General features: G+C 37.6%; 1 protein-coding gene across 2 annotated transcripts in view; it reads left to right on the forward strand.

Annotated features, from left to right (window-relative positions):
• The first annotated feature begins 308 nt into the window (after positions 1 to 308).
• Positions 309 to 22977, forward strand: part of hpse2 (heparanase 2) — a 123134-nt gene continuing 100465 nt past the window's right edge. The window contains exons 1-3 of one of the 2 annotated variants that reach the window (XM_039657146.2): positions 309 to 749; positions 3427 to 3581; positions 5789 to 5950. In XM_039657146.2, the coding sequence (XP_039513080.1) occupies positions 499 to 749; positions 3427 to 3581; positions 5789 to 5950 (568 nt within the window). In that variant the 5' untranslated portion in view covers positions 309 to 498. Of the gene's footprint in view, positions 750 to 1657; positions 1720 to 3426; positions 3582 to 5788; positions 5951 to 22977 lie in introns of those variants that run through there. The other variant, XM_089117206.1, reaches the window with a different exon arrangement.

Below are 22977 nucleotides of genomic sequence, written 5' to 3' on the forward strand. Positions count from 1 at the left end.
TTATAGTTCTACCGAAAACAAACCATAAACTGGAGTTAAAAACAAAGAGCATGTGAATCATCAGTAACTTTTTACTCCAAAGATCCTATAGCTGGTTGTGGATATAAAAAAAAAAAGATTTTTTTTTATTGAACCAAAGAACCCCTGTTTGCGTCTATTTATGTATTTCTTATTTTTGCCCACGCAGAGACATTATGCTCCAGACACCCCCCATCAGAAAACGCTTCTGATAAATAAGAGTCATCTTACCTTTAAGAGCCGTTGCGTTACTACAGAGGGCGGTGCAGGGGCAGCAGTGTGATGGAGGCTGGCCCTCGGGCGTCAGTTTACTCCAAAACAGCTGAAGACAGGGGGGTGGGGGGGTTACTGAAAGAGACACCAGCGATCCTCGCTCAAGGAGGGGCATAAAACACTTCAGGTGCTTTTCGATCGGGTTTTATAAGGAGATCTCTGTTGGATCTCCTTCACTGCGCTCCGCCCGGTGCTTGAGGACAGAAGATGCCCAGGCAGCTCCTCTGCCCAGTGTTCTGCTCGTCACTGTGGTTGGCACTGATACTCCAGTCTCTCATTCCCTCCGCCGCTACATACAGGAGACCAGTGTCCGGAGGGAAGAGACAGAGCTTTCTGGAGAGGACCTTAATTTTACTGGACGTCAATACTCGAAGCCCGGTCAAAGTTTTGAATGACAACTTCCTCTCGTTGCAGTTGGACCCATCTATCGTAAAGGATGGCTGGCTGGACTTCTTAAGGTATTACAGTTTTTTGCAATCGCATCCTGCGCCTGGTGATGCTGATGTGTTTGTGTTGATTTGGGAAGATCGCAATTGCCTGCTGGAGAGGTCAGTGTGTGTTTTGGAACAAGGTGATTTAAGGCTGGTTGTCGGAATACACTCTTAAAAATTAAGGTTCCAAAAGTTTTGTTTTCGCAACAATACCATTAAAGAAACATTTTTGGATACTCGCTAAATCACCAGTTCTTAAAATAAACTTTTTTCTTATCTAAATAACCTTATTCTACTTTAAAGGAACTTTTGTGGAATGGAAATGTTCCATGGATGGTAAAAGTGCTTCACAAAACCTTTTGTAGCAACATACAATCTTGAAGTGGTTAAGCTTGACCATGATAATGACCAGCTAGAAACCATCTTCGATGTTCCAAACACATCTACTCGGATTTAACTGGATTTCCCAACATGTTTTTTTTTTTGTTTTCCTCAATAACACATTTAGGCTACCCAAACACATAATATGCTATTGATACTACTTTTTAATCTATCAACCGCTCCCTTGAGTAGGCTACAAAATCCAGTAGGTTATTTTCTAAAAGTAACGTTAGGTTACCAGTCCCTTTTCCTTTTATTAGATGTTTAAATTTTATGTTTGGTTGCACTTAGCTTTTCTTTACAGCTTAGCTGTTATCGTGTAATGCGTTTTCGCACTCATGGACATTTATTTTACGCGTAAAGTAGAATTCATCATGTTTACACGCAATGCTTAAAACAACATCTGTTTAATCCCAACGAAACCGCGTTGTGGGGTGATGTTAGTCCATGATATGACTCGATGAACGAATGCCTTTATATTAGAGCGTAAAACCTGAAAATACGCGCAGATTTGAATGGTTGTGTTAATTTGCACACCAGGGCTTGACCTGGAAGTGAATATGAGTGTCCCAACCCCCAGAGGAGAAAAGACAAAAAACATACGGAGAACCGAAATGTAAGTGTCTTTTATAGAGCCTAACATAGGTTTGAATATCGATATAGTGTTTACTTCCGATGCATTATCGAATATTTATTATTGTGATTTATCAGGATGAGGAGTTGGAACTAATAGATTCAGTAGAATTTAAGAAGTGGCCCACATAAATATGAACCCCAATCTGCTGTCGTGGCATTATTGTTCGTTTTCTGTCAGATTTACGCGGTAGGCTATAGCCTTTAAAGGGGTTTTACATTGCTACTTCGTTTCATTCTACATATGGATTGAAAAAATGACCAAATTAAAGGCGGGATGTGACATTTCTATAGTACTTGAAAACTTACTCACAACTTATTATCTCCCCCCACAACTTATTTGGTTTGAAAATAACTTCGCAAACAGATTTGAAGTGATAGGCTACTAGTGATATTTGTGGCATATGTTTAGCTCATGATATTCACATGCATACGTTCAAAATAAGGTTTCATAATGTTAGGTAACAATACCATAATCGTATAGCCTATATAATTATCTATATATTGCCGTCATATCGCCATGATTCTGCAGTAAGTTGCACCACTATTATTTGTCCTTTAAACTTAACCTTTTGTTGTCATTTTCGAAAAAATAACATGCTATTTAAATGTATTAAATCATTGTTGGACATGACAGCAGATACTTTGTCTCCAAAATGTATTTTCTAAAATAGAGTTTCGGCCCGGAGACCACAACGCAGGCTTCACCGCTTATAGTTCGTGGCAATTTAGCTTGCTTTGCTGCTTCACAAAATAAAGTAAAACAATTCACATAGAACAATTCACTTAGAAGCTTTATTTTATTTCAATAAAATTTAATTTAATTTTATTATTCTTTTTTTTATTTGTTGTTTTATTTTTTTTATTCTGGGTTCTCATAGGCGGAATATTTGCACAATTTATAGGCCTTTTTTTATGTGCACCTTTTACGGCTTCTCTTTTTACGACTGGTACCTTATTATGTCTCATTATTTAGTAAATCTCTAAAAAGGTTCTGGCATGTATTTATTTCGAAAGAAGTCAGCTCTGTGAATAATCTGCTGTTGATTTCAGCACTGCGGCCTGAAACACAATCATGTTGTCAACTCACAATCCTGCGTTTCCGAAAGAAAGTTAAAGCACCAATCCAACAAGTCAGTGCGTAAAAAAAAACATATTAAATAAATAGAATAAAAAGAAGTTTTAATTATGAGTTTTAAAATAGTCTATTATGGCTTTGAATATGATAATTGTTCTCGTGCCGGCATTACAGCCTTTTACACATAACGTACATAACGTAGCACATAACGTAGGCTAAATGTGTATTATAATATGTTATATAATGTTTTTGTGCCTTTATATAATTTAAAGGGATGAAGATCATAAAGTAACAAGCCTTAAAAAGAAAGGCTTTTTTTCTCTAACTTTTTTTTAGTTGATTCTTCATCTTCCCTCCATGGTCTAAAATCATGAAGAAAAGCTATCTTTGTGATTTTATGCACTATTTAATGTTTAATCAGGTAACCAAAATAGCTTTCTTCTTATGACTACTATATTTAATGTGAGTGGCCTCTTTTAGATTGCACATGACTGATTTTTAAGCATTCTGTCTGGCAGAAACAGCTCTCATTTGGAAAGTGATTCTGTATTAGCCCTACGGGTTTCTCTGAGAATAGCTGAATCTTTGATCTACATCTTTCTGTATCCACAGCTCCAAGCGGTTAGTCACTCTGGCACGGGGACTCTCTCCAGCTTATTTGAGGTTTGGGGGCAAACGGACTGACTTCCTCCAGTTTCACAACCTGAAGAACCTTGCAAAGTTTAGAGGGCCTGGACCGGACTATTACCTGAAAAACTACGAAGATGGTGAGATCTAATTTGGTCATTTTTTTAATTAGGCAGTTATTTTAAATATATTATTGAGAAGTTTTCTACCTCAGAAAACTTAATGAGGAAACAACACAACTTGTTGTAAGTTCCAGAAATACTATTTACAATCATGATATTAAAGCTGTATGTGTCATTCCATATGTGGACAAATGTGCATGCATAAACTTAATGTAGGCTATATTTTAATAAATATTGATGTTTTCATTTAATCAGTGCATACCTTTTGAAAAAGAAATGCCTTTTTAATTCAGAATACTTGTTTTATCAATAAATAACACAGTCTCATCCCAAGACGTCATATAACTGAATCAGTTAGGTGACGGGGTAGGTTTAGGTCTGGGGTAGGGTTAGGATCCGATAACGTCATCTAACCGACGTTAAAGGGTACCCTAAAACGGCGGATGTTGACGTATGGTCAAAAGACGTCCCAAGACGTCATACGTCTTGGGATAAACACAGAACAAAAAGAAATATATTTTGAGTATCTTGAAAACATGTCCACAATGCAAACCACATTGCTCTAGTGGTTAGTTAGATAGGGTGGGCGATATGACCAAAAGCTTATACCACAATACTGGTATATATCACATTATTTTTGCTTTAAATAAGGTTTATGATATCTATAAACTTTTTTGATACCATTGTAATTCCAATATCACAAAAAAGCTTACTTCAAGCTTACTGAAGACAAGTAAACAGTGATCAAGAAAGAATAAAGAACAGAATTACAAGCATGAAAACAAACTAGAATAGGACAAAGACACAAATTAAAATAGACATAGAAATCTAAGCACTAAATAAGAAATGGCTAGTACCAAAAATTGTAATCAAATGTCTAAAAGGATGTTTCAGTGAAGAGCAATGAGAGAAATTTATATTTTTAGCCTAAATTTGTTGCTAAATTGTATAGCCAAAATTTGGATGCTGTCACTTTAAGAGGGATTCCATGTTTTCAGTAGGCTAATACCTGTGTACATTGTTTCTCAACTGTTTACGTTAAAGTAGTAGTTCACTTTTAGAAAACTTTTGCTGATAATTTACTCACCCCCATGTCATCCAAGATGTCCATGTCATTCTTTCTTCAGTCGAAAAAAAATTAAGGTTTTTGATGAAAACATTCCAGGATTTTTCTCCATAATGGACATACTACCAAACGGTTCAAGGTCCAAAAGACAGTTTCAGTGCAAACTGCAAACTGTTCAAAGGGCTTTAAACGATTCCAGACGATGAATAAGGGTCCTATCAAGCGAAACGATCACTCATTTAAAAAAAAAAAAAAAAAAAAGTTTAAGTATTATAAGCTCAAATGGTCGCCTTGCTCTTTTCTGTGATGTACGTTCGTGACTCTCCTGTTCACTTGTTCATCAAAATGAACGAATCTTTTCTCGAGTCAACTCGTTCATTTCGTTCGTTGAATGAACCAAATGATACGAAAAGATACAGAACAGAGCAAAGCGACCATTTGAGCTTATAAAACTTCGTTTCGCTTGATAAGACCCTTATTCGTCGTCTGGAATATTTAAAGCCCTTTCAACAGTTTGCAGTTTGTACTGAAACTGTTTTTGGACCTTGAACCGTTTGGTTCCCATTGAAGTCCATTATATTGAGAAAAATGCTGGAATGTTTTCATCATAACCTTAATTTCTTTTCGACTGAAGACAGAATGGCTTGGACATCTTGGATGACGTGAGTAGGCTATCAGCAAAAGTTTTTTTTTTTTATTAAAGTGAACTACTCTTTTAAAAGACATAAATGACTGTGTTTACTTACAAATACAAGGTAACTTTGACATAAACATGCGCATTTAAGCGTTTATATATAATTAATCAACAAAAAAGCACGCGGTTCAGTTCTCACCCTATTTTAAAGTCTATGGTTCTCACGCGCTATAGAGCAGCGACTTCACGTGCGCACACATTCTAACCGACAACACCTGCAAAGCTAATAGAGTTGTCTTTCGCTGCTTACTATAACGTTTAAAATAACTTTTTTTAAACGCAATACTTAAAAACGAATGCTAACGATAAGCTTTCGTGACTGCGTAGCACATTAACATCATGTGAGCGGTCCTAAATCTCTAACGTTACCGGTTGACAAATTATGTCGGTTAATCGTTAAGCGGACACCCCTTTCAAATACTCACAAAAAATAACTCCAAAATCATTATGGCGGTTTCCATGCAGACATAGTGCGGAGTGACTTCGCCCTGGACAAACAGAAGGGCTGCAAGCTGGCCAGCCACCCGGAAATGATGCTGGAACTCCAGCGGGAAAAAGCGGCTCAGATGCAACAGGTGTTGTTGAAAGAACAGCTCTCCAACATCTACAGCGATGTAACATTAACAGGTAGGAGATTACAGCAACATGCATACTCCGCTATAGTATAGGCCTATATTGGGTTAGGCCCTCAGGGTTTCACAAAAGTGCCTTTAACAAATTTAATGGTGCATATTGTTTGTTTAATCAGTTATCTTTAGTTCTGTATATGGTTTAATGTAATATCTCAGATGCTTTCTGTGTTTGAGCTCTTCTGAATTATGTTGTGTTGTTGTTGTTTTTCTCATTGATGTCCAGAACCATTGGTACAGTGATGCAATTGTTGCTGCTTGTTTCCAGAAACGCATAGGTTTAAAATGATGAGAATATCAGCCAAGCACATGGTTTTATTGATCACTTTTAACAGCTGTGCTTTGCCTGTTTGTAAATCCAGTGTCCAATTTCATGTTTCATAGTCACAAACACACAGACATTGTCCCACATTTTCAGATCATTTTATGGGTGAATAATTGTTTGAAAGGCAGAAATCTCAGAGGACCTGTCAGAGACCTTTTGTAGTACCGAAAATGTCAGATCAAGGATAGAACAGAATGAAGCTGAATGATGACATATACAAAAGGCCAGTGGAAACAACAGCTGACAATGATTTCAGAAAATGACACTGTAAAGCACCCGTAGTTCTGAGCGGAAGAGCCGTTTTTGCATGCGATTCAAATCAGGTTTGCCTACAGTAGTAGTCTTTTCTATATGCATATTTATGAGGGTGATTCACACACACACACAAAATGTTTTGGTTGGATCAGGTGTGATATTTTGTTTGGGTGCATTAGAACTTTGCGGTGATTTCATACAGTGTTCTTGATGAATTCTGATCCAACACTCCATGAGGGGAATTAAATGACATATTTTGGGGTTTTCCTTGACAGACTCGCTTTTTTCCCCCCATTGTTTTATTATTATAATCGTTGCAGTAATCTCAATGTAAACTCAAATCACTATCAGGTACAGTCAACCGGAGCGAGATTATTTGTTTAAAGCAGATTTACTGTGGAAAGATTGTACTAAATTTTATGTCAGGCACTGTGCGAGTTCCAGTGCAGGTCATGCTGCACATTTTCTTATTAAAATTGATATACAAGCTCAGATGAGAGTTTCTGAACTGCTCTTGGCGTCTAACAGACCCGAATGTTGTTCATTCATACCTAAACCGTTATCGTCTTCGTGCCAGATTCGGCAAAAAAGCACTCTTCTAACTTTCACCCGTATTTTCCAAACATCTGCGTTTGACAGGGCGGCTGTAAGAGGTATTGCGACTAAACACACTTAGCAAAGGAATCTCTCTCGCTGTGGATCTCAGCATGTGTGCTGCAGCAAAAGGCCCGTCGTGTGCATGACTGATGGGGGAGAATGAAGACACCTGGGTGCGTGGCACAGACGGGTCTGTTAGCAATCAGGACGTCCCCTGCGCAGTCACTGGCGAGTGGCAGGGGAATTGCAGAGAGATGTCCTGCCTCATCCATTTCCACTCCGCACGGGTCGGCTTTTCTGACCCTTTCTCGTTTAGAGGTATCAGTAATGGGCGCGAAAGCCCCCTGCCAGTTAAAACAAACCGTGGTGAGACAAGCCCAAGGTCATTCTAGCTTTCACCTCTACACTCGCTACAGTTTAGCCCAGTTAAGTTAAAGCAAACCATCTGAGACAATTCAAGGTCAGGGCGCTTGAGAAACTCTCAAGTTATACAGTTGCACGATGCCTCTTGTTGTACTCCTCTTTCACTGCATTCTCTGAATTCAGTCAATGTTACTTTCTTACAATTAAATGTAGCTTTATAAAATCTGCAATTCCGACATACTGTAAATGCAATGTCAATTTGGTGAACTCAGTCATTTTAAATATCCCTAAATATCCCTTAAAGCGATTGATTTTTAACCCTGTAAAGCCTACTGGCACATACCTAAAGCTTTTACTCATGATCAAAACTTTGCTGAAAACCTGTTGTACACAATCTACTACAAGCCTTCTGTCATCTGTTTGATCATACTGTTTTAGCAAGTAAAAAAACATTTTGAAAAGACTTTTTTCTTGCCATAAATCTTTACTTATTTTTAGTGCTGGGCAACGATTAATCGCATCCAAAATAAAAGTTTGTGTTTACATAATATATTTGTGTGTACTCTGTATAATTATTTTGTACATAAATACAAATTTTTATTAAATGTATACATTTGTATTTATAAAAAAAATAATACACACAGTACACACACCATTATGTAAGCACAAACTTTTATTTTGGATGCAATATGGCTGCCAAATGATTAATCGCGATTAATCGCATCTAAAATAAAAGTTTGTGTTTACATAATATGTGTGGGTATTTATTTAAATACACACATGCTTGTATATATTTAAGAAATATTTTCATGTATATACTGTTTGTATTTATATTATATATAAATATAAATATTTCATACATAAATAATGTTTTTTTTCTTAAATATACATGCATGTGTGTATATACAAAATAATATATATTATGTAAACACAAACTTTTATTTTGAATGCGATTAATCGTTATTAATCGTTTGACAGCCCTAATGCGATATATATCGGATTAATCATTGCCCATCACTACATAAAGTAAATGTAAAAATATATTTGGTAGTTATATTTTAAGATGAATTTAACATTGAAACCTCTGATTATATAATTACATGTATAGATTAAGTGTCTATAATGAGAGGTTTTAATAAAACCTAATAATAAATCCTAATAACCTGTTTTAATAAAAACATTTAGTAGGGGTGTAACAAAATATCGTGCCACAATATATCGCAATACAAAAATTCAACAATACGTATCGTAGATAGTTCCCCAAAAATAAAAATACTGTGTGAGAAACAATCAATTTTTTTCAGAGTTTTACTATGTATAATCTTGATTATATAATAATGCGATTGGGGAATATTTGTGGGTCCTGATAATGTCAAATTTATGTAACCAGTAAAAAACGGCCGACATTATTTTCAATATATCTAGTCAGTGAAAGCGTGCAAGGCAAGCATATTCATCTACAATAACGCAGTATTTTCAGCTTCAGAATCATGAATATTTTTATTGTCCTTGGGTTACAAGCACCAAGCCTATTCATTTAAACCCACAATGTAATATCTAAGTTAGCATTTTAAATCAACATATGTCTTGTCTTTACCATATGTCTTGGAGTATCGCAATAATATCGTATTGTGAGTTCAGTATCGTTATATGTATCGAATCGTGAAATTGAGGGTATCGTTACACCCCTAACATATAGAAAACAACAAACCTGAATTGGACACCCTAGGAAATGACAACACAAGTTTGGAATACAGTCCATATGTAAGGGCTGAATTGTTCGCAGCAATTGAATAGTTAGAGTTGGGGATTTATTTTAAAACGATCGCAAACCAGAATGATTGTGTAACTTTCACCTTTCAAGACTTTTTGGACATTTTAACCTTACATTTCATCCGTGTGTTAGTCTGAAGTGCTGATGGAGTCATGGATTCATGAATACGCTTGCATTCATAACCCCACTACAGATGGATATATCATTCAGTACAAGCAGACATATTAAATATGATAAATATCCACAGTACACCTTTCTAAATGACTTATGCGTGTTTTGCTCGTCACCCATTCCTGGAAACCTCTCTCTTCTCCGCAGGCATTGAGTGAAGTGTCAAATGATATGTTGTTAAATATATTCAAATTCCATCATGTCCTCAGAGCTCGGCTGTAGAGGGCTCTATAGTTGTCATCGTGCGATTCTCAGCGTGTCTGAGGTCACGGTGCACTTTAGATCCATGAGCAGCCGGTTCTCCAGACTCTCAGGAGAGCGGCATTCATCATAAATAACTGTCTCTCTGCGTGAGCCTCTCTGTGTGATGCTAGCATGTTAAAATGCAGCATAGCTATATTCAAAGCTATTTCCTGCCTGTTTGCTCTGAGACAAATGACAGGAAGTTGTCCAGTGAGGGCAGTTTGGGTATTAGCTATAGCTGACGGTTAGCCTTTAGCCTCTCGTTTTCGTTGATCGCAGCAACTGCTTGAGTTTTAGGTCTTGAAATAGTCATTAAAAAGGAAGGAAATGGTGAGGAAACATATTTATTTATTGTGTGTATAAAATAAAGGCTTATATCTGAGAAAATGAGGAGTGTTTTGGACCAGATGCTGTCTGGAGTGAGATTGTGCCATTTCACAACATTGCGTCATTTGTTTTCCTTCTGCAAGTGTGGGTAACATGCCCATGTTGTTCAGAACCGTTTTTTTTTTTTGGCTCGTGGAGCCCAAATTTTTGTCCAGTTGAAAACGTTTGCACCAGAATTGGGCGGTCATTTCATTGAAATGATTGCTGGAGTATTTTGATGAATACCGCATGGCAGAATTTGATTTGCCAGTCATCGAACAGTCCTTCCTGTCCTCTTCTCTCTTCTTGTCTGACTGTGCTCGAAGTGACACAAAGAGTTTGGAGTGTTTTTCTCCTCCCCCAGCAGCAGCGAAAACACACATGTGTGCACTCAACACAAACACAGTGAGTGCACGTAGAATAGTGTGCTAATGATAGATCTGAGGCTCTGACAGATGTTTCTGCCTGTGAAAGAAAACATGAGTTTTTTTTTTTCTATATCTGAGACATTAAGCAGATACTCAAACACATGCATAATATTCTCCAGAAGAGAAAGGGATAGTTCACCCAAAAAATTAGGAACAATTCTTTCATCATTTACTCTCTCATGTCGTTCCAAGGCCGTACGACTTTTGTTCATCTCAGAAAGAAAAATTAAGATTTTTGAATGAAATGTGAGAGATTTCTGTCCCTCCATTAAAAGCCTATTCACCCAAAACTCAGATGCCTGTTCGTTAACCCTTTGGTTTCACAAACAGGGTCTTAGACTAGACCTACAATGCAGGTTTGAGCTGTTTTAACTCAACATAACTATCTTAAAATAAGTCAGTGCCATTTTTTTTGTCTTAAGATGCACAGTAATGTTTTTATTTTACTAAGGCAAAAATGAAAATTATGTCATTAAAGGGATAGTTCACTTTGAAATTATTTGTTGGTATGTTTTAGCTTACCTCAAGGGCATCCAAGATGTAGATGTCTTTGTTTCCACAGTATTTTCAATTTTGACATTTTTAGGTCAAACCATTTGTGTCTTTCAGTCATATAATGGAGGTCTATGGGGTCCACCTCAAAGAGCATGCAAAGAGAAGTTCAAATTAAACATGATTTAATGACTCGTAAATGTAAGTACACATTGATGGCCTAAGACACGAAACGAGCGGTTTGTGTGAGAAAACGAACGGTATTTATATAGATTTTACCTCTTGTAACCACAGCCACGTCCAAGTGATCTGAGGGCGCGGGCGCTTTGTGGCTGTGGTGACAAGAGGTAAAAACGATATAAATACTGTTTGACGTGTTTGTGTCTTAGGCCATCAATGTGTATTTACATTTATAAGTCATTGTATCATGTTTAATTTGGACTTCTCTGTGCATGCTCTTTGAGGTGGACCCCATAGACCTCCATTAAATGACTCATAGACATGAACGGTTTGACCTAAAAATATCAAAATTGAAAATACTGCTGAAACAAAGACACCTACATATTGGATGCCCTTAAGGTAAGCTAAAACATATCAATTTCAAAGCGAACTATCCCTTTAATGTGTGTTGAGGGATTTAAGACCCCTGTTCATCTTCGGAACATTCTAACTAACCCTTTAAATTAAACAACATTAATTTAAATGGCTTACTTTAAACCCTGTCTGTGAAACCAGGCCAAAGAGAATCTTCTCTTTAAGTCTTTTGAAGAGACAGGATCACTTTATTTGATTTTATTTAGGCTACTATTATTCGCATATAAACACTGATCAGCAAACATACATAAAATATTCAAATATTGTAAAGAGGGGCTCAACTGTCAACTGTGAGAATCCAACTATGATGAATAAACCTGATTGGTTATTACGCGTCAATCAAGTTTGGTTGAGCTTCTGTTTACCATATTTGAGTGCTGTATGAACGTTCACTGATCAAAAGTCTAAATTAAATCTGTTTATTATATAAAGCGACCGTGTCTCTTTAGAAGACATGATTAAACTATTTCTGAAGATTTTGTCTTTTTTTACGATCTCTTTATGAACGTTTTGAAGTGTCAGTGGTTTAGGTGAAAAGACAGAAATCTCACATTTCATGAAAATATCTCCATTCGTCTTATGAGGATTAACGTCTTATGGGTTCGGAATGACGAGGGTGAGTAAATGATGACAAAGCTGTCCCTATTTGGGTGAACCTTTAAGAGCTGAATATTTATAGGTCATACAAATAGTACAGCTTATGAACTTGAACAATATTCTGTAAGCATAAAAATGTACAGCATACAGCATAATTGCTGACTATTTAATTGTCTGTTTAATTGCTATACTTATTGCTATACTATATCCTTTCACTTAATAGGCATTGTTGATATTTTACAACCATAGAGAGAGAGTTAGAGAGATGTTGGCAAACATGGCGTGAACATTTACATTCTCAGTGTGTGGCGTGACTCGTGAGTGAACGGAACTGTAAATAAATGAGACACTAATACGTATAACAGACTCTTCAGAATGTTTCCACTTTGCCCATTACTCAAGACCTTGCTCTTCTAAACGACCATAAAACAACAAGTGAACTGGAAAAATAAAATGTGCCACAACAGAAGATTATGAAGACAGAGTGGACTCTAGATGCATCTCGTAAATGTAACGAGGAGCCGTCAGACTCAGACTGCGCTATATATTGCAATTTGCCAAATTAAGTGATAAACTAGCCTTTAAATGAATTTGCAAGTAGAAACAGATAATAGCAGCGTATTTACAATTTTCAAAATAATGAAAATAAACTGTGACCAAATGTTAAGAGAAAACAGATGTTTACAATGCTAGGAAGGAGCTGAAATTCCCTGCTGGGTACACAAACGCAATCTAATAATGATGTTAGCGTCAAAATTATCGGATATGTTTAAAATTTGCCTTGAAAATGAACTCCACTTTATGGCCCAGTGTGGATAATTTAATTGCAACCAAACAGTGTTATTAAAATAAATGAAGGATTTAAAAACTGGACTTGCAGAAGTGATGCCAATTGATTGTCAATCTGTTTAGTAATAGATGTTTGTAATACTGTGGTGATCAAAGTATGATACAGTTGCTGTCTACGTTACATTTGGAAACATAAGATCACCCTACTGTGAAATATGAGGTGCATGGGCCAGGAGATTTGGTTTCATTTTTGTTTCAGAGATTATGTTTCTACAAATTCTGAGCCAGGAGTTTGTGGGATTTGGAAAGGCCACATTTTACACTTTTGCATCAGTTCCCTTTAGTATCAAAATCTCGGAAATGAATGATGACATGATACATTAATCTACATCTCTTTGGTGGTTTTACCAAGTCACACATATTGGAGTTATTTGCCTGGCCTTACCATGCAACACACAAAATACCAAATAATAATCCAAGATAATCCCACCAAAGGAGTTCCCTTTCTTGCAATTGTTATAAAGCCATACGCTTTGAAGTTTCCTTTTCATTTGATTCATTCATTTGACAGTGGTTTTTAAATGAATCATTGTGCATGAAAACATGAAAATGGACTGCGCTGCAGCAGCTGCAGGTAGTTTAATACCACCCCTTCATAAACAAATATTAAACGGCTACGATTCCCAAAGACATCTGTGTTCTTAGCACATGCGTTTCAAGTGCGGACATGACTTAAACCTTTATTAAAAATCAATAAAGAATGTAATTGCGTAAAATGCTTGAAAGAAACCACCGTAGCAATCGCAAAATCTCAGTGGGCTTCGTTCGTGAAACGCGAGCAGAGCAAATTTCTGTGCAAATCGTTTGCAAAACCATTGCGACACAAAATACCGCATTTAATTTAATTGGATTCATGAATGTTTTACAAAAAGATTCGTTCTGCTCGTGTTTCATGACCGAGGCCCAAAGGGTTTCCCAGCACACTCACTAAAATGCACTTATTTTCGTTCTTGCATGGAGATTTATTTAAAAAGAAAAGTATTATGCCAAGTATCAAATTGTTATATTAGTATAACACGTCGTTATTTCAACAGCAATTTATGCACATCCGGAACTTATAACCTGGAACGTGTGCTATCGAAAATAATACATAAATCTCCGTGGAAGAACAAAATGTGCTTTCATGTTAACTTTAATGGAGGACGTATGTTTTGTAGGAGGAACTGAAGACAAACGAAGGTAAACAGATCTTCGTTTGTCTTCAATCCCTTCTTCAAAACATGCGTCCCTCATTACTTGCAGACTTGTAGCACTTTCCTAATTAAGCTGTCAGTCGATATTCACAGGCTCGCCCCGGAGCACCATTATATTCAGTGTTTTTTAAGGAATTAGCACTGTTGGGCATTTTATTAATAGCCGACATCACAAAGACCGAAGGGAGTGATTGTTGTGGCAGCTTGGCGTTATGCGAGGTGAAGTCTGGTTATATATTGCCGTAGTGATTTCACCTGGCAGCCTCAGTACTCTCAGCCTGGTTGGACGTTGATGTAACTAGTTTTAATGTTCCAAGGACCATCTGGCTTCACCACAAGTTCACCCTGCAACTTTCTCCAGGAGAATTACATGTGCATTGAAGTCGGGGTTGTGTGACATTTAGAATTAAGAATGTGAGTGCAACTTCAGGTACTGAGTTTGAATTGAGACCGAAAACGAAATGAGGAATTGTAAAAAAAGAAAAGATTTTTAAACATTATTACACTATGCTTTATCTAATCAATAGAATTGTGGCAACAGATTACAAGCAATATTATTAATTAAATTTAACAAATTAGAATTGAATAATAATTAATCAAATTAATCCTTACAAAAAATTTAAGAAAAATATCTCACTAACTGACAGACGTCAAAGATTAATTAAGAACTGTTTATTTTATATTGCCAACAATGAAGACACCTGATGTTAACAAGCAGAATCACTGAAGGAGAAAACCGTCATTTTAAAACAAACCTAAAAACAAACACTGATCACCATAATGGTGACTTAAATTTAGGTTTTTTTTTTGGTTGTTTTTGTAAGTTTTACTTATTTTAATTGGTTAACTTTTAAGGAATTCATTTGATTAATTATTACTCAATTCTAATTTGTTACATTTAATTAATAATATTGCTTGTAATCTTTTTCCACAATTTTTTTTGATTAGATAAAGCTAAAGATAAAGCTGTAATTTTTACAGTGGAAGTGATTACACAACATCATTTTACACTTTTTCATCTGGCCAAACATCTACCGTATGTTAATGCATATTGAATGTAACAATAATTATTAGTTTTAATAATATTACAGTGTGTATTTTGTCCAATGCTTTGGCTTTTTAGGAGCTATTTTTATTGGCGAGCAAATGCAAACTAACTTACCAGAAATTTAGAAATTTCTCTTCAGTGCAGGTTATACATAATTTTTAACATAATTTTTTTGATAGTATTAAAAAATATACTGTTAAATGAATGTGCAATACAACAGCACTCTTGCTTGTACAATATTTAGTTATTAAGAAATCTGAAAACAAATTGTGACTGTTTCAGTGAACAGTATTGAATGTAGTTTTAAAAAATATTTCTTATCAAACAAAATCTATTCTACATGTCAAATTATTTGATTTAAGATATGCATGGGCATAAATAGTCCAAATTAATTATATTTATGAATTGTAATTGTTTTGCTGTTGCAAAAAATAATATAAGTGCCTTAGACAAATGGCTAGTTAATCTTTTTTGAAACTGAAAGTCAGTCAATTCTGTCAATCCAATTCAAATCCCGGTTCAACATCCTTAGTGACATCAAATTCCAACTCATAATAGAAAGAGACCATTTAGATTCTACCCAACCTTGATTGAAATGTATAGGTTGTATTGCTCTCTAAAACGCCTATTTCAGTGAGAAAATGTAATTGAATACAATGAAATTTCCCAACCAAGATGGTCCACTTTATACATTCTACTAACTGTACTGTACAGTAAGTAACTTTGCAACTACAAGTTACTCATAATAGTAGACTGTTAGTTGACTATTAGGTTAGGGTTACAGTAGGTGTAAGTAGAATATCTGTTGGGGGAGCATCAAAATAAAGTGTTAGTGATTAAACAGTCTACTGATACTCAGATGACTGCTAGTTGACATTTAGTTAAAATGTTACTTATAGTTAGTAGAATGTCAAGTTGTCAAAAAAATACAAAAAATCATTTTGTTGAATTTCTTTATTTTGATATTGCATGTCAGAATATAATGTTGTGGATTGTATTCTACTTGGAGATCTGATCTAATGCAGGTCACAGTGCAGGAAAGTAGGTGTATGTCAGTCTGCTATTTTCATATTCTGGCTGATCACAGGCTACTGGCTCTGTCATCCACGCTGTCATGCACATTTCTGTGATGTTTCAGACACAGGAGAGATTTGTGGCTCATGAACGTCTTATATGATTTGTGCTCTCACCTCAAAGTGTATCAGGTTACTATTTTCTTCTGGACTATTTCTTTAATAGCACAAAGCTGCTGGACTCTTCTCTGGACTGTTCAGACTGAACAGAGACCCCAAGCTCAGTGGGTCTGCTGCAGAAATGTATTAAAACTGCCCAAAGATATGAGAATTATGTGAGGAGAAGTCGAGATCTAGATGTTACCACCTGTGGAGAGTGTTTTATTCATTTTTTATTTTCTTTGTCGGTTGCATTGCTCTTGCAACACCTGTCAGGGATCATTAATCATCCGGATGCTTCCCACTGAGGTCATTTTTGATTATAATTCTCACGTGGGATCTTTTGTCCCAAGATTTAATATTGAGGCCAGAATCACAACCATGATTTGGCAGCCGGACATCACACATGAGCAAAATCACTAACTGGATGCCTAAACAAATACTTGACACTAGTGTAATGTAATCGCATTTGTACTGAACCAGACAGTTTCTCTTAAGTTTTCCACATTAAGTATTTTAATAATTGTTATGTTTTTTTTTTAAGTAATGTCCTTAATTATCTGAATTGTTGGCTAAGAGACAAGATCCTAGCATTTAAAGCAATACTGTATGTATTTGAATGAGAACTAACATTTAAACTCAAATTGACATTAGCTGTTAGTTTTTATAATTTTTTTACATGCCGTTTTGGTACAATGTACCAAATTGGTACAATTTGGTATTGTACAAATTGGTACAATACCATAGTAGATTGTCATGAAGAAAAAAAAAAAAAACTATGATAACTTCCATCAGATAATTTCTATTTGATCATTTCTATGTGATGAAGTACTCAGTTACTAATGTAATTAATGTAAAACGCGTTGTGGCAGCATGCACATATAGGCAAGACGGCTCGCTTGCATATTGGCTGTCCTGCGGCAACTTTCTGATCAGATGTCAGCTTCGCACCCACTACGTCACCTTCCCCCAAAGCAGGTGTGGCCTGGGCCTATAAATGAAGAGTTCAGATGCAAAAGCCTCTAAATGCCATTTGAAATTTTCTTCTAAAATGACCATTTTTATTAAGCTTGTATATTTAAGTTCAGTAATTTCACTTAAATGACAATTAATAGGTAATCTTCATTGCCATTTAAGTGAAATTATTGAACTTAAATATACAAGCTTGATAAAAATGATCATTTTAGAAGAAAATTTCAAATGGCACTTAAGAGGCTTTTGCATCTGAACTCTTCAAATATAGCTCGATGGGCTGATATAACCTGGTTTTTCATCGCCGAAGTGAACCAGAGAATGTTGCAAGCACGGCAAAGATACGCAGTACTCGTTCCCTCTTCTAGAGAGAACCGAGGTTACGTTAGTAACCGAGATGAAAAATCGGATTATATCAGCCCATCGGGTTATATTTATAGGCCCAGAACACGGCTGCTTTGGCGAAAGGTTACGCAGAGGTTACCATTGGATCTGACGTCACCAAGGGCCTCTCTTGATAGGCTGTTGCCGCAGGACAGCCAATAGGCACGCAAGCAGTCTTGCCTATGCTGCCGCAACGCGTTTTACATTAATTAAAAATTAAGTATAATTTTTGGCTTCAATGTCTCGTGGAAAAGAGGTTTTCCCATAGAGTAAGATATTACCGAGAGAACCAAAGATTGCAATTAGTTGCGTTGATAGTTTCATAAATCACAAAATTGTGTGATTTCAGAATTTCTGTCTCTCCAAAAGTAGATTATCTCAATACAAAATAAGGAAAATATGCAGTTGCTTGGAGATGTAGTTAACTTGTCATTATTTGTCTTTCTCGAGTAGATCTGATGTCTCCAACTTGGAAACTTTTGCAAAACCAGTGATTAATTCTGCCTCTAAGTAATGCTTTATTTAAATAGTACCTTTTAAAAGTAGTGTTTACAAAGTGTTTCACATAAAAAGTGCAAAATTATGTTGTGCAGCTTGCTTCTGAAAGTTGTGTAAAGTTTCCCAAGCTCTTTAAATCATTTTTGCTTGCAGTATGGATTATTGAGTGGACCCTGGGTGTGGCGTCTGAGATCATGCTTGAACACTAGTGTGCCAAGGCCAAATGAAGTCATTTCACAATTCCTAGATAAGAACTATTGATAAGAACAACAGGAAGGTGTTCCTAAAAATCATTTCCAAAGTTTTGCTCTTTGACACTGTTTATAGTTTCTCAGAGAGTGTGATGCCAAGCGTTTGTTTGGAAATCTTGGATGTACTGTGAGGAACAGCCAAAAATGCTTTCATTTCAATTGTTTTTCCATGAAAAGTCTTTTGTTAGATGACAAATAATGTTGTATACATTAGAAAGTGGATTCTATTTTTAGCTAAAAGAACAAGAAATTAAATGAATTTGCTCTTTCCAATTTTTCTCATTCCTGCCCAGCTATTTGTTTATTTGTAAATCTAGAGAATTCAGGCCAGAAGCCTGAATATTACATGTGGAATGCAGAACTATTGCTGCAATAAAAGTTGTTCCTGAACTGTATGTACATTATTTATGTCATAATATGACTGAAGCATTACAAAATAAATAAGCTAGGAAATTCTACTGAATATCTCCTTTTGTGTTCCACAAAATTCCACAGAATCTTCAATTTTGGCTGACCTTTATCACTTGAATATTGTAGAAGCCCCTTCTGCTAACCTAACCAGTTATCTGTTTCCTCTCAGGGAGTACTATTAGAAAGCTGAAATCTATCAGGACTTGAAATGAACTAAACTGAACTGGATGAAACAAAAATATGTGGATAAATGCAATACTGCCACAACGGTGCTAAGACCTCCCTGCACCTCAGATTCAGTACGGTTTGAAAACAGCATGAAGAAATCTGTATTCTGCAAGGAATTCCATAAGGGTGTAATGGAAATGTAATGGAATTTACTCTGGTCTAGGGAACATGGGCAGGAAAAGTAAAATTAAGTTTTCTGTGGTAGTCTGTAGAGCTTTAAAACAGCCCCGTTAGAAAAGGCTAACCAAAACCCCTTTGCTTTATTTTGTTCACTTGAAACTTGAGTGACAAGACCTGACGGCTCTAAGCGAAGGCAGATGGAGACTGCTGTTGACTGGGCACGGCAATAGAGCATTGTGCTAGTGCTAGTGCCCCATTATACTAATGTTATTAGCACGATTAGCAGTAGCTTATAGTGCTAAACTTTTTAATAATGGTAAAATCATTCACTAATGTGATCTTATTGCTGTTTGGAGTTATTCATTCGTATTTAAAGTGTGATTCTGGCACGGGCAAAAAAAAAAAATGCTTGAATAGACATAGTTACTTGGATAGTTACATTCAATATTAACTTATGGTCCATTTCTAAAATGGAAACGCTTTTGCATGTTGAACTTCACAGAAAAAAAAATAGTTACATTTGTCATAAGATTGGGTTACTTAAAATGGTCTACTTAAAAGAGTTTGTGTTTTAGACAATCGTAAGCCTCGTTTCCACCACAGGAACTTTCCCCAGAAACTAGGAACTTTGGGGTGGTTCTTGGTGTGTTTACACCACAGGAACCAGGGTCTAAATGAAGTTCCGGGTAAAAATATCCCCCCCAGAAAGTCCCTGCTGGCGAGGTGGTACTTTTTCAGAGTTCAGGAACTTTTGGGGTGGGACTTGAGTGCTGAACATGCTGATTGGTTCTCACCACGCTATTCTTTCTGCCCGATGGCGCGCGCTCGTCCCATCCATCTCACTGTTAATGTCCGCTGATAACAAATGTCTGCTTTTATATCTAGCATTACGAGCTTTCTGAATACGCTTTGGGTGCTCGTCTCTTTTCTGCCGTTTTGTTAATTACCTCGTTAGTGAACCAATCGCACACAAAAGCAGCAAAGCTTGAATCTCCTCCATACAAAACTCAAAACAAACGTGCAGGCTAGGAAGAGCAGTCGCACGCAGTTCAACGTCACTATAATCTTCCCGCCCTGGACTGGTACTTTAGTACGTGGTGTAAACGCAGCGGTCAGGGGAAAAAAGTTCCTGGGACAAATAGTTCCTGGTAATTGCGATGGAAACTCGGCTAAAATGTTGATATTGTACATTTCAGTATTTATCTAAATGTGCAAAAATGTATGCGTACACTGTGAATAATATGTATACAAATATAAATGAGATCACCTTTAAATTTGCATTTTAAATAGAGGTAGTAATATTGAGAGTATAGAATTGAGTTGTTGAAGTCTGTGAGAACAAGTTGTTGTAAATCTGCTTCTAGGTTGTTTTTTTGAAGCTTCAAACAGAAGTTTTAACTTACTCAGGTTAGATGATATCTGTTTCAGGTTGCTGACATGTTTGACTAGAGTAAGCGTGATCAGTCTACTTGAGAATTTACAATGGGGAACCCAAGACTAATGTTTTGATGGCTTGTACCTTTGAAAAGATCAGAGAATTTTTCCAATCATTTTACCTCAATAAATACCTTCCAGGGAGCATCTGGTGGAAACCTGCAATGCTGTACTGCTATTCCAGTGCTGTCAGACACGTTTACTACAGTTACTTACTGCTCTTTGTGTCTGCACCTCTGATGTGGAGCTGAGGCCAGGGACTGAACTATGTACAATGGCACTTATCTCATGAGATGAGCCATTATGGTAACTATGGTCTTTTAAAGGTGTTCGCTTGGTTTTTGCATTCAAAAACATCAAAATGGATAAGTAATAGGCTAATTTTGTACCCCAAGTTTTGAGCCTAGCTGAAAAACGCTGGGTTTTTATGGGCGTCTCGCACTGAAGACTTGGAAGTAAACGCCCACTGCTGTGAGTGGATAACAGGCGTTGATCTTCTGTGGGTGGTGTTTTATCCTTTTTGACGTCATAGTTCCCCACTTTGAAAAACGAGTCGTTTGCAGAGGCTGGTGTCAATGAAAGCTTTTATTGGACTAAGAAGGATGTTTTCAGTTCTGAAACTTACAGGATATTATTATAATATGATGACCTCTTAGATGTCAAAAGTAGTTGGGAGTTGGGATCCGACTCCTCCCACCTTAAATATACCCAAACCTACCTATCTTTACCCTCTGATCCCTAACCCCACCCCTAATCCTACCTATCTCTGCCCCCTGATCCCTAACCCCACCCCAAATACTACCCATCTCCGGCCCCTGATCCCTAACCCCACCCCTGATCCTACGTATCTCTGCCCCCTTATCCCTAAACCCACCCCTAATCCTACCTATCTCTGCCCCCTGATACCTAACCCCACCCCTAAACCTACCTATCTCTGCCCCTGATCCCTAACCCCACCCCTAATCCTACCCATCTCTGCCCCCTGATCCCTAACCCCACCCCTAAACCTACCTATCTCTGCGCCTGATCCATAACCCCACCCCTAATCCTACGTATCTCTGCCCCTTTATCCCTAAACCCACCCCTAATCCTACCTATCTCTGCCCCCTGATACCTAACCCCACCCCTAAACCTACCTATCTCTGCCCCTGATCCCTAACCCCACCCCTAATCCTACCCATCTCCGCCCCCTGATCCCTAAACCTACCCATCTCTGCCCCCTGATCTCTAACCCCACCCCTAATCCTACCCATCTCCACCCCCTGATCCCCAGCCCCACCCCTACCCCTAATCCTACCCATCTCTGCCCCCTGATCCCTAACCCCACCCATAAACCTACCTATCTCTGCTCCCCGATCCCTAACCCCACCCCTAAACCTACCTATCTCTGCCCCCTGATCCCTAACCCCACCCCTAATCCTACCCATCTCCGCCCCCTGATCCCCAGCCCCACCCCTAAACCTACTATCTCTGCCCCCTGATCCCTTACCCCACCCCTAATGCTAGCCATCTCTGCCCCCTGATCCCTAACCCCACCCCTAATCCTACCCATCTCCGCCCCCTGATCCCCAGCCCCACCCCTAATTCTACCCATCTCTGCCCCCTGATCCCTAACCCCACCCCTTAACCTACCTATCTCTGCCCCCTGATCCCTTACCCCACCCCTAATCCTACCCATCTCCACCCCTTAGATCTGGATCCAACTCCGCCCCCTGGTTCTCGTGTTCTGCAATGAGATGCTACTGGTTTGTGAAAGCACCAAGACTACAGAAAGCATTATTTTCAGCCAACATTTAAAATAGATATCAGCAGTCTGAATGCTCGGTTTGGAGCAGGAGTGTTGATTCCTTAAGGACTAACTTTTTAGATCTGGGGTGCCTGATGCATTTTCCCTGTGTGTGTGTTTTTTTTCTGGCCAGCCTTAGCGAATGAGCACACAAAGGCACGTCTGCCCAGTGATGGTCCTTGAGGGACATTCGCTGAGTTCGTGGAGTGAGTGCTGGTACGAAATGTCTCTCTCTTTACTGTTTCCATTGCGGATGAAGACATCGCTAGCCCCACTCCAGACCCAGAGCCCAGCAGCCATCAGCATTCCTTCCGTGGGATGCCAAAGCCCACCGCTGGTTGTGTGCCCAAACCAACCATAACAGCAGAGCCGGAACAATCGCCTGAGGCAAATTTCATTACAGAGCCTTAGCCCAGTGAGTCTACTGAGGTGTGTGTGAGCTGGTAACATCATTCGCCATTGAGGGCATATTGG

Source organism: Pimephales promelas, chromosome 11 (genome assembly GCF_988280905.1).
Source record: "Pimephales promelas chromosome 11, fPimPro1.hap1.1, whole genome shotgun sequence".
Lineage (NCBI taxonomy): Eukaryota > Metazoa > Chordata > Actinopteri > Cypriniformes > Leuciscidae > Pimephales > Pimephales promelas.